General features: G+C 38.1%; 1 protein-coding gene across 7 annotated transcripts in view; it reads right to left on the reverse strand.

Annotated features, from left to right (window-relative positions):
* Positions 1-14,895, reverse strand: part of RBMS3 (RNA binding motif single stranded interacting protein 3) — a 706,618-nt gene that overhangs the window by 250,391 nt on the left and 441,332 nt on the right. For all 7 annotated transcript variants that reach the window (XM_071735450.1, XM_071735452.1, XM_071735451.1 and 4 more), the window contains one exon: positions 12,938-13,029. In XM_071735450.1, the coding sequence (XP_071591551.1) occupies positions 12,938-13,029 (92 nt within the window). The remainder of the gene's footprint in view (positions 1-12,937; positions 13,030-14,895) is intronic.

Here is a 14,895-nt window from a genome sequence, read left to right on the forward strand (position 1 = left end):
TTAAAACTTTTTAGCTATGAAATATCTGCATAAATAACACAAAGTTTTTCGTGCTATTTTTTAAAAAAATAATCTTAAAGGTAATAAAAACCTGCTAACCCCATGGAACCTATTTTCCATTTCTTAAAGCATGCAAGACTTTATCATGATTGAAGTAAATGTTCCTTAGAGCAAAAACCCCAAGATTGAATATGTAACAAACTCATCTACCTTCTACTGGCATTTTTTCATTTTCACTTTTCTTTCTGAAATGTAGCATTTTAGAAGGCATTTAAAGTTTAGAAAGACATAAATTTCACTTGTTTCGTGTTTCTCCTATTTTTCTTACTATATTTTTTTTTTGACTAATACACAGCTGGAAATGAAGTTCTAGGACACTGGGCAAGATTTTCCTAAAGATACTGAGCTGTCACATTTTGGTTTCAAACAACAGCCAACAAGCTGATATAATCACTAAAGACAGGGCAAAAGACAGAACTTCAGCTGTGAACATTTGGAGACTTTTGTAGGGTTGTTTTAGAACTTGCACATATAAAACATAACATCTGCATATGACTAAACATGGTGAAGCATTCAGAGATTTAACTTTAACAGGGAAAATGGAATTTTACAGTTCAACATGCAAAATAATGCAGTGTATACACTTGCTAAAAATGAGTTTGGGCTGCAGCCTTTAGGGTGCTTATCCATTGAGTAAATGATAGTAATGAATACATGTTAGGTGAAGTGCTGCCAAACTGAGAGGTAGTACTACAGCACTGCAAAGACCACTGCACAGAAGAAAAGTGCACAGCTCTGCTCATCCACATTCAAAATGGATGCATTTTAAGTAGAAAAGGGCTACTGATCAGGGGAATATCACAAAAAGAAGTTGTCTCCCTCGAAGAGACTTTGCCTGCCTTCTTGGATCCAGCCAGCTTGGATCCAAAATTCATGTTACTGTAACAGGACAGTGATAAGTGTGTAGGATAACACCCTAAAAATAGTGTGGTATATTTACAGTATTAGAAGGAAGGTTACAAATGAAGTAACTCTGCTTGGTGCAGGAACAGTTCATGTTGATCAACAGAGGTGAAAAAGACTTAAAGTGAAAGGACTACACTCACATGGTAACAAAGGCAAATACTACAGAAGACATTTGTGAAAGCAAAGATCACTGGAAAAATTTTTAAAAATATGAAGTGAAAGTGTAATGCATAAGGTGTTAACAAAGAAATGGCCAGCAAACAGGCAATAAAAAGTGTTTACAGGTATCATTCATTGCCTGATCTGATGCATGCTCCCTTAAGAGCAGGTGACTTGAGAGGGTTGTGAGAGGTTTTCATCACAGTAGAAAGTGTCTTGGGTCTCAGCTATTACAAATTCAAAAGACCTCTCACCAAAGAAATGGAGAAACCTTTAGTAAAATCCAGTATAAAGGATAAGATACTAGATGATGCTTCCAGAAAGTAAGTTGCTGCTTTGTCAGACTGTGTCATTTAGATAAGGCTGCACCAGGATTCCCAGTTGTCTTACAATCAAAGAGCAGCAGTCATTTAGAAGAGTGCAGAGAGGCAACCTGGTAAGTAATCTAATGGCTGACTAAAATAAAATGTCCAACCTCTTTGGTGTACTCCTATAGGCAATCTGGAAATTGCTTGTATGCTCAAGAGAAGTGACTAGCATGCAAAAAGAGCAATAATGAAAGATGAAGCTATTTATTTGAACAACAAGCAAAGCAAAGTCTGCACCCAGCACTTCTTTTCAACACACAAAGCCTGAGTTCAAGAAGAATTAGAAGATTGATCATACAAAAGAGACCCATTACATATTTCAGCTAATGACATTTTTATTCTGAAAGGGAAACATTTCAATTACCATAGACCCAGTAGCCCCAGGAGAGAGGGCAAGGCAGCAAGACCATTACAGCCAGGTTTCCACTTGTTTTTTCCTTTACCAAACCCGTCATGTGAGCCACTATTTGAAACGTGTTGTACAGAGAGAAGACAGCCTGACATAATTAGGTCTCACTTTTAGGAACAGTTGATCTTTCATTGATGAACATTGTTTAAGCAAGGGGAAGATTTTTTGGAGGTTAAGAAACTGCAAAGACCCTCCCTGCTCTGACTCCACATGCTGCTTAATGCTGTGTTGCTATAATAAAGCAATATAACTGTATAAATGATAGTCCTCTTTTTTCCATAGCAAGTTATAATTGGAGTAGGTGACTAGGAAAATGTTTAGATAAATGGTGGGATCATAACCTTTTATGCAAAATGGACAAGTAAGTTATGGAAATATCAGGGAAAACCTGAGGCTCTGTAGCTCTACTGCAAGCCATAGGCACAGTTAAACCAGACCATAAATCACTAAATCCCATCTCAGGCTTTATAATTTTGTTGTTTTGGTTTTTGCCAGGTTTCACTGACAGATGGAAAAAAATACTGGCTGAATGTGACCAAGATTCAATTTACCTCCAATTTCCTTCCTATTTCTACAACACATTCCTTAAAAATACACAATATTTTGTTCCAGGTGGTTAGAAGAATTATTAGCAAATAGTTGCCCTCCAACAGTACATACTATAACAACACCCCTGTAATACTTTTTGGTACTCATGAGAATTTTCTCACATTATAAAATTTTCTCAATATTACTTCTATATAATCATCTATAAATATGTCCATGCATTTATATAAAGTTACTTGAATGCTGCACATGCACATATTAATGTGGATATGTCCATATCCAGAGAGACAGAACTGTGATACTGTACTGAAACAACATCATCTGTTAACTGAGTGGGATAGTGAAGTGGCAAAAAAACCTTTGAAGATGGGGAAGCCTTTCTGCAAGGCATCTTCTCTTTCTTGTCCTATCAGCTGCACTTAAGAACCAAGAATGATTTAACCACTTGAAGGAATTATGTCTGAAACACAGACTTCAGGAACAGCTCTCAGAGAGATATGTCCACTTGTTCTGAGGAATTCAAAGTCAAGCTTTCCAGCACCAAGCCCTAATTACCCCAACTGCAAAATCTTAAGACTTTAGAAATGAAGCATCTCATGCACCCTTCCTTCACTATTTCTTTTCCTTTTTGAATCTTGATACAAGTATAAAAATTGCAGATGACTGAAGGAGAGCTAATTACTGAACATACTTCACTTTGTTACTGGCACACAGATAAGCAAATTATATCCATTCTAACATGGGAAAAATATACCTCATATAAAATATTTCAACTCTTCTGTGTTCACATAAGGGAGGTCCAACTATTCTGCCTAGAAAATATATTTACAGCTGCTATCATGAAAGTTTTCATTGTTCTCCGTGGTTTTTGAGGCCACAAAAATTATGAGCCATAGTATAGGAAATAAATGTGCCTCCATCAGTGCATTGTAAGGGGCGTCTTTGGTAGGTGTGAACATCCCAGAAATCCCAACACATACCTTTGTATAATTTTGGGGGGAATCAAAGATTCTTTCTCCTACCAAGCTAGAAAAAGTGCCAAGTCCCTAGGTTCTCCAATGTGTCCACCATTTTAGACTAAGGCTCCTAAAAGTAATTTTCCTCTGTGAGCACCAGGGAAGACAAAACAGCATTAATACACATCCTTTCTAAATAAAGATACACCTGCACAGCATGAGAGCTGCTGCAGTTCCTTTCTTCCTTTTATAAATGAAGGCATGTGCTGCAGCCTTGCTGGTAACATCATGGCCAAGCAGAGACTGCCAAATAAAATGCACAGAGGAACTTCAGTGGCCCCTGGCAAAGCTGATGTCCTCACACCTGCTGAGAGAATTAGCCAGACACTGATACACCAATGGCATTAGTTTGAGATACTTGGTCTAAGACTTTAAGGAAAGCTGAGATCAAACAGTGCCAGAATTTAAGGCAGGCATTTGTAATGCTTTATTTACACAGAGGTGGCAGGAGGGGGGGTTTCAGGTATGTTTCCATTTGACACAACACTGAAAATGTCCTCAGATTTGTCCTCATACTTTTTTCACTTGCTGTTTTAGAGAAAAAGTTATGCTACTTGGTTTTTTTTTTTTTGTTTGTTTTGTTTTTGTTTTTTGTTTTTTGTTTGTTTTTTTTTTTTTTTTTTTTTTTTTTTTTTATCACTTAAATTATTTCTGGGGTACATTTTTCTAAAGCTGACAGTTCTTATCTAAAAAATTGATCATCCTAGGTTTAATCGGATATGTGCATTTATCCTTGCCCAAAATGAGGGAGGCCTTACAAAATACCTTATGCCAGACATATATAACCTTCCCCTGTCCATTTTCCCATGCTGCAGCACTACACAGCATTAGCAACACCCACCTGATGTCCACCATATTGATAAAAAAATGACCTTCTAAACTTGCTATCAGCTGTGCTCTCATTATAAAACACTTCATTGTGTTTCATGTTCATTACTTAGCAACAGCTCTTTGCTTCTAGGAACCACATCCTTATTCATGCATTCCCATCCTGGCACATCTCTCTTAAAAGTGGAAAAAGAACAGGAATTAAGGGAAGTTATGACTGCATTTCATAAAATAATAAATGGCATGAAAAAGATTTATAGGGAACAAGAGCCTTCTGTCTATTCCAATACAAGAATTATCAACCAACCAAGGAAATGAAAACTTGAGGTCTAGAGCAAGCAAAGAAGATGTTTTTTTCAAAGAGCATACAGGCAAATTGAAGACTTTCTTACAGCTTGATGTTGTGCTGCCAAAATTTTAAATACAAAAAAAAGAAGTCAGGATAAACTATTTCTTTGAGGACAGGGAGTCAGTTCTACAGAAGGCTACTCAATACAAGCTCAGGAAACCCCAATTTGGAAATTTCTAGGGGTCAGGGGTACTCTGGGGAAGTATCCTCAGATGCTTGCCTGGTTCTTCTACTGCTCTACTGGAAGGTGCTACTGCTCAGTATCGCAAAGAGATTCTGGTGTCATGAGACTTCTGCTCTGGCCCAATGTGGCCAGTTTTACATCCTTAGATCACTTACTTTTATCTGGATCACATTAAAGTTAGTCTAACATGAGTGCAAATAGAATTCAACCCTTCATCCCATCCTAACCTTCCTTTCTGAGTGCATGTACATAAAGGGAAAGTCCAAGGACTAAAAAATTCAGTGAGCTGCCATAATGACTCATTTTTTTCACATGTTACCACGAGGAGAGCCTAATCTGATAATTTTATTCAATACAGAAATAAAGGAGTTTTCCCAGTGACAAAAATTATCACTCATTAGTGAATAAAATTGCATCTAAAACTAAATTTATTTAGATTACAGGCAAACCACTCAGACATGCCTATTGAATAGGAGACATTCATTAGTAAGGAAATAATAAGCAGAGTACTCACTAATATAGTAACATTTAGACATTCAGAGGGGTATGCATACGTGCACAAGGAATATCTATGCATTTTACTAGATTTGTGTGTACTGGGAGAAAATGCAACTGTGTATTTCCAGGCTGATGAGCTGTTATGCAGCCACTCACATAACTCAGAGGAAATGCTACTGAATTTTCACACCTGCTTTCCAAATCAAACACAATAATCTGAAAGTGGCTCGATTTTCTCAAATTGTTTTGATGAATCTGAGTCTCAGTCCAGACTACTCAATACACCAAAAAGCATGCACACGTCCTCCTGCTGGTGGTCATGTGAATGATTTCCTTCTCCTTCTGAGGAAGCAGATTTTTTGTTTCTCACCTTACAAAAGCGTCGTCTCATGCTCATCAACAGAAGAACCTGATTAAATGGTATGTCACTGAAAGAAAGGCTAAGTCCATTTTCTACCACAGTAATATTTTCTAAAGCCACATTTTTTTTCATCATTTCAGAGTGCTCTGGGTTTTTTCTGGTGAGTAAAGATGTGCTTACTGAATTTAGAACATTGTTTCAGTCAGAGCTGCAGATTCCCAGGCTGCATAGTTGTGGTCGGATAACTCCTCTGTGGGGCGTTTGGAGTTTCCTGAGTATGGAGGGTAAGAAGAATTAATCTGGCTCCAGTGTTTAACTCATTTGCAGGACTCAGATTTCCTGTTCTGCAAACATGAAGGGTTTGCAAAAAGTACGTAAGAGCTTCCAAGATGTATGGCTATGTGAGTGCTAAAGATAGGGAGCCCCTTTCTTCTCTCTGGCTTAACTTGCCAAAGCTCTGTGGATTTCAGCTGTATTATTACTAATTCAATGTGTCCCAAGTCGGAGGAAAGTCAAGAACAATGTGTATTTATGAAAAAAGGCCAATTCTTGTTTGGCTGAAGTTCATAACCCAAAAAGAACCCAGTAATTCTATTTTGCAGCCCAAAAGCTGGCCACATCTTTCGCTTATCAGCATATGTTCTATGATGCAGGGCATTAGTAGCACAGAGGTGGATATATTTTCTGGCTATTTACATTGCAATTTTCAAAGGCAAAGGAATGTTTTAGTCTCAGATAAAGTTATGGTATGAAAAAAATCAAGCCATTCTAGAAAGTAAAGGCACTCTTGAAAAGAGATAATAACATAGCAAGATCTATCTGAGGTGATAGCTAGAGAATAAACATGATTGTATATGCCATAAATTTTTCTAAGCTAGCTAAGTGATTAAGAAAGGAGAAAGGTGCTGATCTAAGATTTTTGGGAACAAAGGAACATAGCACTGACCTAATTTCTCTCCATTAATCAACAGTAAAAGTCCCATTCTCTTCTAGAGAGTAGAATTATGCTAATAAGCGCTTCTGAAAAGCTGCAAAGAAATGTTTGTGTATAAATTTGGCAGGTGTGGTTAAGAGCACTGCCAATGCACACCCCCTTTCATACTGATCTATAAGGCTCATTTCACATTTCATCTTCCATATAGTTTGCAGGTAAAACCATGAAATTCTCCAGACTTGGTGAAACTATGAAGTCCTTCCATTAATGTCATGTATCTTCACTATCACCCCAGACCACCACTATTTTTACAAAGGTGCTCAATCTTTTAGCTTTGTCTAGGAAGCTCATAAGACACAGTCATCTGCTACTGCAGATGTTCTGAACTTCAAAGTTAGTACATTCCTATAGCACATCTGCAATTTGAATCCTGAATTTAGACAGCATTTCATCTGGAAAAAAACTTCCAGGTTTGGAAAGACACAGTTTCCTGAGAAATTTTGTAATAAAGTGTGACACAAACAAATAATTTAGCAACTCTTCAAGGATTTTACTTCATCAATCATAACCCTTTAAAGTATAGAAAAGCATCCTATATTTACAAAACCTGCACTTAAGGGCCAGCTCCAGCTGGAAAACTGGTTACTTATTACAAGAGTGAAAGATAGTTTATGAAAACAAAAAAAACCAAAAACAAACACAGGCACACTGTCAAGAAAAGGTGAGAAGGACATGGCTCTAATAGCCAGCACTGTATGAAATTTGGGGATTGCAGTTACTTCTGCAGGACTCCTTTGGTAGGGTTGACTTGATAAAAGAAATCAAAAGAAAGAGATACTGGCACCTGTAATTTCCAAATCTAAAACTCTCACTTCTTCCCAGCTGTAATTTTCAATTGTCAATTAACCAGGATCGTTATCGATTCAGGTCAGCATTAGTCAGTCAGTTTGTACCATGCATAAAACCAGGGACAGCAGGTAGCATTTTAGGAAGATAAGAGGAGCATTCATTCCAGAGTGCCTTCTACACACATAAGCTCAGTTGTATCAAATGTCTCTGACAACTGGTGAAGCAGCAGCCCACACCTGACTGTGCAATTTGTTCAGAAAGGACATGGACAGTGGCCAGCGGCAGCACAGCCATTTCTTGGCTTCTCCTACCTTGCTGAGTGCACTGGGGCTTTCCAGAGTCACCAGCTCCTGTTCCAGCAGCAAAAAAAGAATCTTTTATAGACCCAATCTGCATCTCTTGACTTCATAGAACAGTTTGCGGGTGAGGGGGATCAGGTAATTAAAGAACAGGATTAAAACCGAAGCCTGACAATTTTAATTTTGAACTCTAAAAATTCTAGCATCCTGCTTTGGTATAGAAAGGAGAGTTAACTCAGTCAAGAAGTCTGTTACCCACAAATATTGTCCAAAAATGCAAAACACCAGTATCCCGAGGTTTGGTTAGCTAAAATTCACAGACATTTCAATCATGAATTAAGAAACCACTTGAGGTTCTTTAGGCCATATTTAATATTTTGTAAGAACAGTAATTTTATTAACTATTTTCATTATATTTTAAATAGCAAAATATAGAAAATTAAAATATTCCCTTAAAAAAAATTAATCTTTAATCTTGAAAAAAGATTAAAAAAATAGGAAGAAGGGCTTTCACTGGAGAGTCTTTCAATTTTCTGCAGTACCCATTCTAAGGAACAGCTCTTTTGAGTATTGCTATCTGAAATAATTTTAAAAGAAGAGAAAATGAAGCTGAAAAAATGAGTGGACAGAATAGGCTTATTTGGTCGGCTGACTCATATCAGAGCAATTCCTGAAAACTACACAAAAGCCTGGAAAACAAGTAAAATTCTTCTGTGGGATTTCCTTTTCGTTTGTCCTTGGAGAAAAACTGTCTATTTACCTATGGAGCAACTCTCTCTCTCTTCCTCTTCAGAAGTTCTTATGCTTGGTTCTGTTCTTTGGGAAACAGCTGGCTTTTATTTTTTACCTAGATGGTGACTACTCCCTGTATTTAAGCTTCTGCATGATTGAGAGATGAGAAAAATGACACAGGAAGGAAATTCTGTAATTCCATTGGCAAGCAAAACACATCAGAGCCTACTGGTATAGTCCTATTTCAGAACCAGCTCCTTCAGTACACCCTCTGGATGGCAATTACTGCAGCAGAGCAGTCAAGAAATGCTCCTTGGACTTAGACAACTGCCATTGCTAATTAAGTATTTCTTTAGAGTCCACATTTCTCACACAGGTGCTGAGGATGTCTAAATGCATTATACATATGAAAGGAAAACGCAGAGAAGACATGCATCACCAAATACATTTCTTAATCCTTATAAAGGCACTAGGAATAACACCGAGATTTAAAATACTTCTTTGGTTAATGGGTTTGTTTCAGCACTCCTGAAGGGCTGTTAGATATCAAAGAGCTATTATATACTCTCTGCAAGAACCCTCCTTTGCCTGAGCTTCCACTGTATGCAATCTTACAGCAGACTAGAATTGGAAATAAAAGATGGTAGAGGGGATCCCAAAATATCTCTGAAGCTATAGACTGCACAGCCCACAAACTTCAGATTGACACGAGTTCACACACTAGCACTTATTTAGACAATAGACTTCAACTGAATCGACTCTTTGGCATTGTTAAAATCTTCATACAAAGCAGATTAAGAAATGAAAATGCAGTTCTGGGTGAAAGACTCTTGCAAATCCCGAGAATAGATGTGACTACATATTTCATTAAAACATTGATATGTTTTTCATGTGTGCTGGCTTCCTCGCCCACTCATGTATTAGTAAGATTCTCCTTAATAATTTTCCATGTTCCATCTATAACATTCTTCTGGAAAATTCAGGGAAGGAGGAGATGGAAAAATCCAAACTGATATACAAACCATATACTTAAACATTATCTTTTATGCATTTTTTTTTTTTTTAGTCCCTAGCATAAAGAGACAAATAAATAATTCCTGTGAGATTATCCTGTCAAATATCAGTTGGGCCATCTTTAGCAGAAAGGCAAAAACTAAAACCCACCTGAACTCTACAAGCCTGGACAAGCAGGCACTACATACATACAAAGCAATCTGCATGTCTGAGTTATTTCTAAAGGTGAGCAGGAAGCATAATGTAAAATAAGCCAGGACAGCTGAGGAACCATCATTCAGAAGCTCCATAGCATTAATGCATCTCAAGAAATCAAATTGTTAATAAGCACTTTTGAAAACTTAGACGAAATTCATTGAACATAAGCCAGTGGCAGTAGTAAAAACTTCTGCTTCCGATATGTGTGTAAGTGAAATGCTAAAGGCACATGGTGATAACAAAGGTGTACAAGAGCCTCATGCAGATGTCACCTGGGTGTGAGGCTTTGAGAGCCCTTGTCCCAGCAGGAGGGCACCTGCACCAGTGGAACCTCTACTCCCAGCTGCCACCACTACCTCTGCAGACATAATACTGCTGTTTCTCTCCCTTAGCCAAAAATTCCTCTTCTGACTACTTCACACCAGGCTGAACAGTATCCAGGAGAACAGAAAGAGAGATTGAAATATGTTTAATGATGTTTCTCCCTGTGCAGAGTTATGAGGCATATTAGCCTTGACAGAACAAGTTTTCCAACATTGGAGCATGGATGAACCAGTTCAACCATCTTACAGAGGCAGCACTTAAAACATCAGCCAAAAATGTGTCCAAATGCTATAAAAATGTGGGAGATGGCTGGATTTAAGCATCAATAAAGTGAGTATATTTTTACTCAAGTATCCACAAGATACTTCTGCTGCCCAAAATGGGTGGCGGGTCAGTTCTCTTTTTTTGTTTTACAAAGAGGATTCCAGGATTTCTACGAGAAAAAATCATATTGTGTTAAAACTGAGAAAGAACTTCTTCTTTTGAGCAAGATTTCTCTCCAGGAAAACATACTCTGCTGACACTTCTGCATATGCTGGAGAAGGCCAGCTCATAGCAGTAACTTTCTTATGCCTCTTTCACCTTGATTCAAAAGCATCCATGATCAGACTGAGATTTTTGACACTGGCTGAACACAGATTTACAGGCATCTCCTGGTCCTATACATGGGACAGTTTCACTGCTTTGCAGTGCAGAACAAAAAATGCAGGACACTGACTATATATTTTAAAGGTAGGGCATGCAAAAGGTTTAAGCAATTTCTTCTCAGATAGTCTTTTTTCTTTTACTTAATTTGTTAGTCAGCATTCACCACTAATCAAAGCAGTTATTGAAACAAAAGTGCTCTGGATAAACTTCCAGAAATGATGGCTAAATTCTTCTTCTGCCTCTTCAAACCTCTTCTGAGCCCTCACTTGTTCATTCAGACACTGGCAGGTAATGTTGTCTTTCAGTCCTATTATGTAACATGGCTTCCAACATGTGCATAACTAATAAGTTTCTCTGATAGATTTTTTCCCAAGCTCCTGCCTTCTCAGCAGTGTGAGGTACTTTGTGCAAAGTTGTCTCAATTTCCTTTGAATCCTCATTTTTCTAAATACTTAGATTTTTTTTCAGAGTTAGGAAGAGTCAGTTGTATATTTATCTTTTAACTATCAAACACACTAGAAAGAACCTATCTGGCATTCCAGGCACCATACCTCAATAATAAAAATACAGTCAGCCTTATGCAAACAAATGTTTGCACACCAGCCTCAAAATCCCACAGGACAAAAAAACTACTCCTGCCACAGGTCCCCCAGAAAACAGACCTCAGTGGCTGATGCAGCCCTTCCAGCTCTGAAAGCATCAGACTTTGCTTTGACCCCTAAAAATACGGGACAATCCAAAACACAGTATCTTCAGTCACCTTCTATTCTGGTATTTCCACGGGTGAAAGTGCTAAAATTTTTCATTGTTCTGAATCGTGAGGGAACAGAATACAGATTTATCCTTCAATCCTATCTTTAAATCTCTAATTTTAAATCTGCAGCTTTACAGATTTATGTAGTTAGAGATTTATTCCTCCCCAGAAATGGCTATTTGATATCAACTAGTAGAACAAAACATACCTCCTGTCTTTGGCTTCTCTTTCACAGCTTGACTAATGTGTCAAATTGCCTATATTTTAACAAGGAGATGCAGTATATCTGAGAAATAAAATAGCACAGTCCTTAGTAGGTGTTCACATTCTCCAGCTTGCCATCTTTTATCCATTTGAAGCAAATATTTTTTATCACCACACGTCGATAAAAACTAAGAGCCAATAAAACAGCACAGCTTGCATTGTGGGGCACTGTTACACAGAAAACCATGGAAAACATCCAGTTACTTTAAGGAACAGCAAGTGTAACTCAGCAAAAGGCAAATGAACCTCATTTGCCACCGGGGATTTTAACTCTATTGTAAAAAAAAAATAAAAATAAAAATAATAGGTTTTTAGTATGATGTTGGAAAACAAAGGTTTCAATCATCAGCATTCCTTTAAATTGCAACCTTTAAGTGTGGTGATTGTTAATTAATCGATTTGCCTGGTTTTGTAATTACCTGGTTGTTTTTACTGTTTGAGATACTAGACTAGCAGTCTAAATCAGGCAATACTAAGGGCTTTTTGTGATTCTAGGCCAAGGCATTTTTGCAGTACAATTACTTCTGCTGCCTGAGACAGTCTAGAGCCCAAAGACACATGACTTCAGAAGGACAACATCCAGAGCATATGACAGTCATTTACTCTATCCTCTCTCTCCCCATCAGCCCATTTGCCTGAGCACAAAGGACAATTCCAGGACCAGCACACCTGAGCTCACCCTGCTTGCTATGAGATATGCAGCATAGATCCTGCAGTCTCTCTGAACAAAAGATGCCAGTCACTTCCAGACACCCTCCAACAACTATTCTTTCAACAACCTGCTGCATTTCCATTTACATCTTCAAAATAAAAAGACAGAAGAAGCAAAACCAAGACAGATCAAACAAACTTTCCTCATGTTCAGTCAATCACTCCTTCAGAGAAGCCCACCAGGCACTTCAGAAAATAATAACCCTTCCAAGGAACCAAATGAAGACAACTCCAAGGGAAAGAAAAGGCAACTCTTTCACACTGTAGCCAGCACATAAGTATTGCCAACTGCTCTGCCACTACAACACTCTCTACCTTAAAACCCTGAGGGGCTGAGAGCAGAATCAATCACATGAGAGACAGCACCCAAGAACACAGACAAACCATAAGATGAATAAGGCACTTGAGACAAAGGACAAAAAAAACCCCAACATTTGAATAAGCAATGCAAAAACTTAAGAAAACAAACTCTTGGAAATTTAACCAAACAGCTCAGGTAATCCTGTAATAACATGGTTGCTCTTACCTTTGCCATCTGTGCCTGCACGCCATTTGCTTTGAGAGATGCTACTGCTTTCTGTGCTGCTGCCGGACTATCAAAATCTACAAAACCATAACCTGAAAAATAAACAGGAAAAAAAAATTATTAATTTTTTAAATTATTATTATTATTAATTATTCATGAGTATGTGCATACGATTTTATTTTTATAAAGGAGGAAATTAATTTCCATTCACTCAAGTTTTCTCATAGTCTTCCAGTAGCATTTTCACCACGACTAGCCATCACACTTCTACTTCTTATACCTTTCCTTCTCAGCTTAGTGGGTTTTAAGGAAATGCAATGACCCAAAGCTTCAAAATGCAGGAAGGTATGTAGCAGACAGAGAAAAAAGGCAGCTCTTTTCCTGTCCTAGCAGATAAAAGGTCCCTGGCAGCAGGAGGGCAGATGCTCATGGGGCTCTTGTGCTCTGGTGTACTGCCTCACCTCATCCACCAGAAGAAGCAGTTGGAATGCAAAGCTACAGCTTGCAATGGCAAGTTTTGTGAGAAAACACAACCCTTTCCCTGTCCCTTGAACCCTTCCAAGAATTCATTTTCAGAAGAGGAGAGTAGTGGGTCTTTGCAGCAGTCTGGGGCCATCTGCATCAGGACAGGGAGCAAAGCCTTCCAGCAGGTGGGAGCGATTAAGGGAGAAATCACAACCTGTGCTCTACAAGTGACTGCCAGATAGATCTAGAAGATGGTAAGATAATAAAGTCACAGCCTGGTTAAACCACATCCCTTTTATCTCTATGCACTCTGTTGAAATGAAGGCCAGGTTCCTACCATAAACTGCTTCAGGGAATCATCTGAATAGCAGCTTAGAGAGGTTAGATCTTAGGGATTAGCAAGGGATAATCATCTGCTTTTAAGTGGCTTTCCTACTCACAGTATTTGCATTAGTTTAGTTTATTAATCAGCAACTCACTTCCTATCTTTTCTTGCCTCTCCATTTTGTCCTCCTTTAACCAGTAAGGCTGATATGTTTAAGCTATATCAGTGCTCTTAAGTCCCTGCTGGGTATCAACAACTCTGGAAGTAATTTTATTTTCCTGAACATACAAAAGAGGGCAAAGAGGACAAAGAATAGATTTTTTGCTACTTCTAAGCACCGAGCTAACTCTAATCTTCAACACTCTTCAAATGTCTTGCTCTTAAAGATTTGAACCAAGTTAGGAAGATTTTAAAATCTTGCCAACTACCAATTTAGGCAGCTGCATACATTTCACAATCCATCCAGGGAAAAGCCCCACCTACATCTTATTAAGCAATTACAGCACAGGTAGTTATGTGCTGTTCGGACAAGCTGTGGCCAGGGTCCACCTCTTTGGCATGTCCCTGGGAAGCTGTACAGACAAAACTGAACTACCTAAAAGTTTTAATAATATTAGCACAACCATATTTATAGCATAGCAGCTCCTTTGCAGACATCTCCATTTACTAGGTCAATACACAATCGCACAGGAGGCAACCACAGCTATGCTTTCCAGCCATATCCATTTTTATTTTTTTTTGCCAGCCTTTCTTCCTGATCCAGTGAGGCCCCCCTGTCTTCCTCTTTGTGCTGAACCTAGGTATAAGAGTCTGTGCTTGTAATCACCTTGCCCCCCAAGTTATAAATATATTTTAATTAGGGTTTTGATATATATGCATTACTCAATGCATGGGTTAATCCAATGATTAAAGAATTTTGTGCTCATAGACTTTTCTGTTTTTATATCTTAAACATTATTCAGAAAGTTTTAAGAAAATGAAAAAGATGTAAGAAAAATGAAACAGCCAAAACTGTTAAAGAAACTGTTGATTTGCTTAAAGAGTATGAAAAGCACTATTTTGATAAAAAAGCCACGATGTGAACCTTTCTGTTCTTTGTCTTGGGTTCTCTACCTTCTCGGATTCCCTCATTTGGTTTTCCTTTTTTATTGCTACCGAGCATGCCATT

Source organism: Heliangelus exortis, chromosome 2 (genome assembly GCF_036169615.1).
Source record: "Heliangelus exortis chromosome 2, bHelExo1.hap1, whole genome shotgun sequence".
NCBI lineage: Eukaryota > Metazoa > Chordata > Aves > Apodiformes > Trochilidae > Heliangelus > Heliangelus exortis.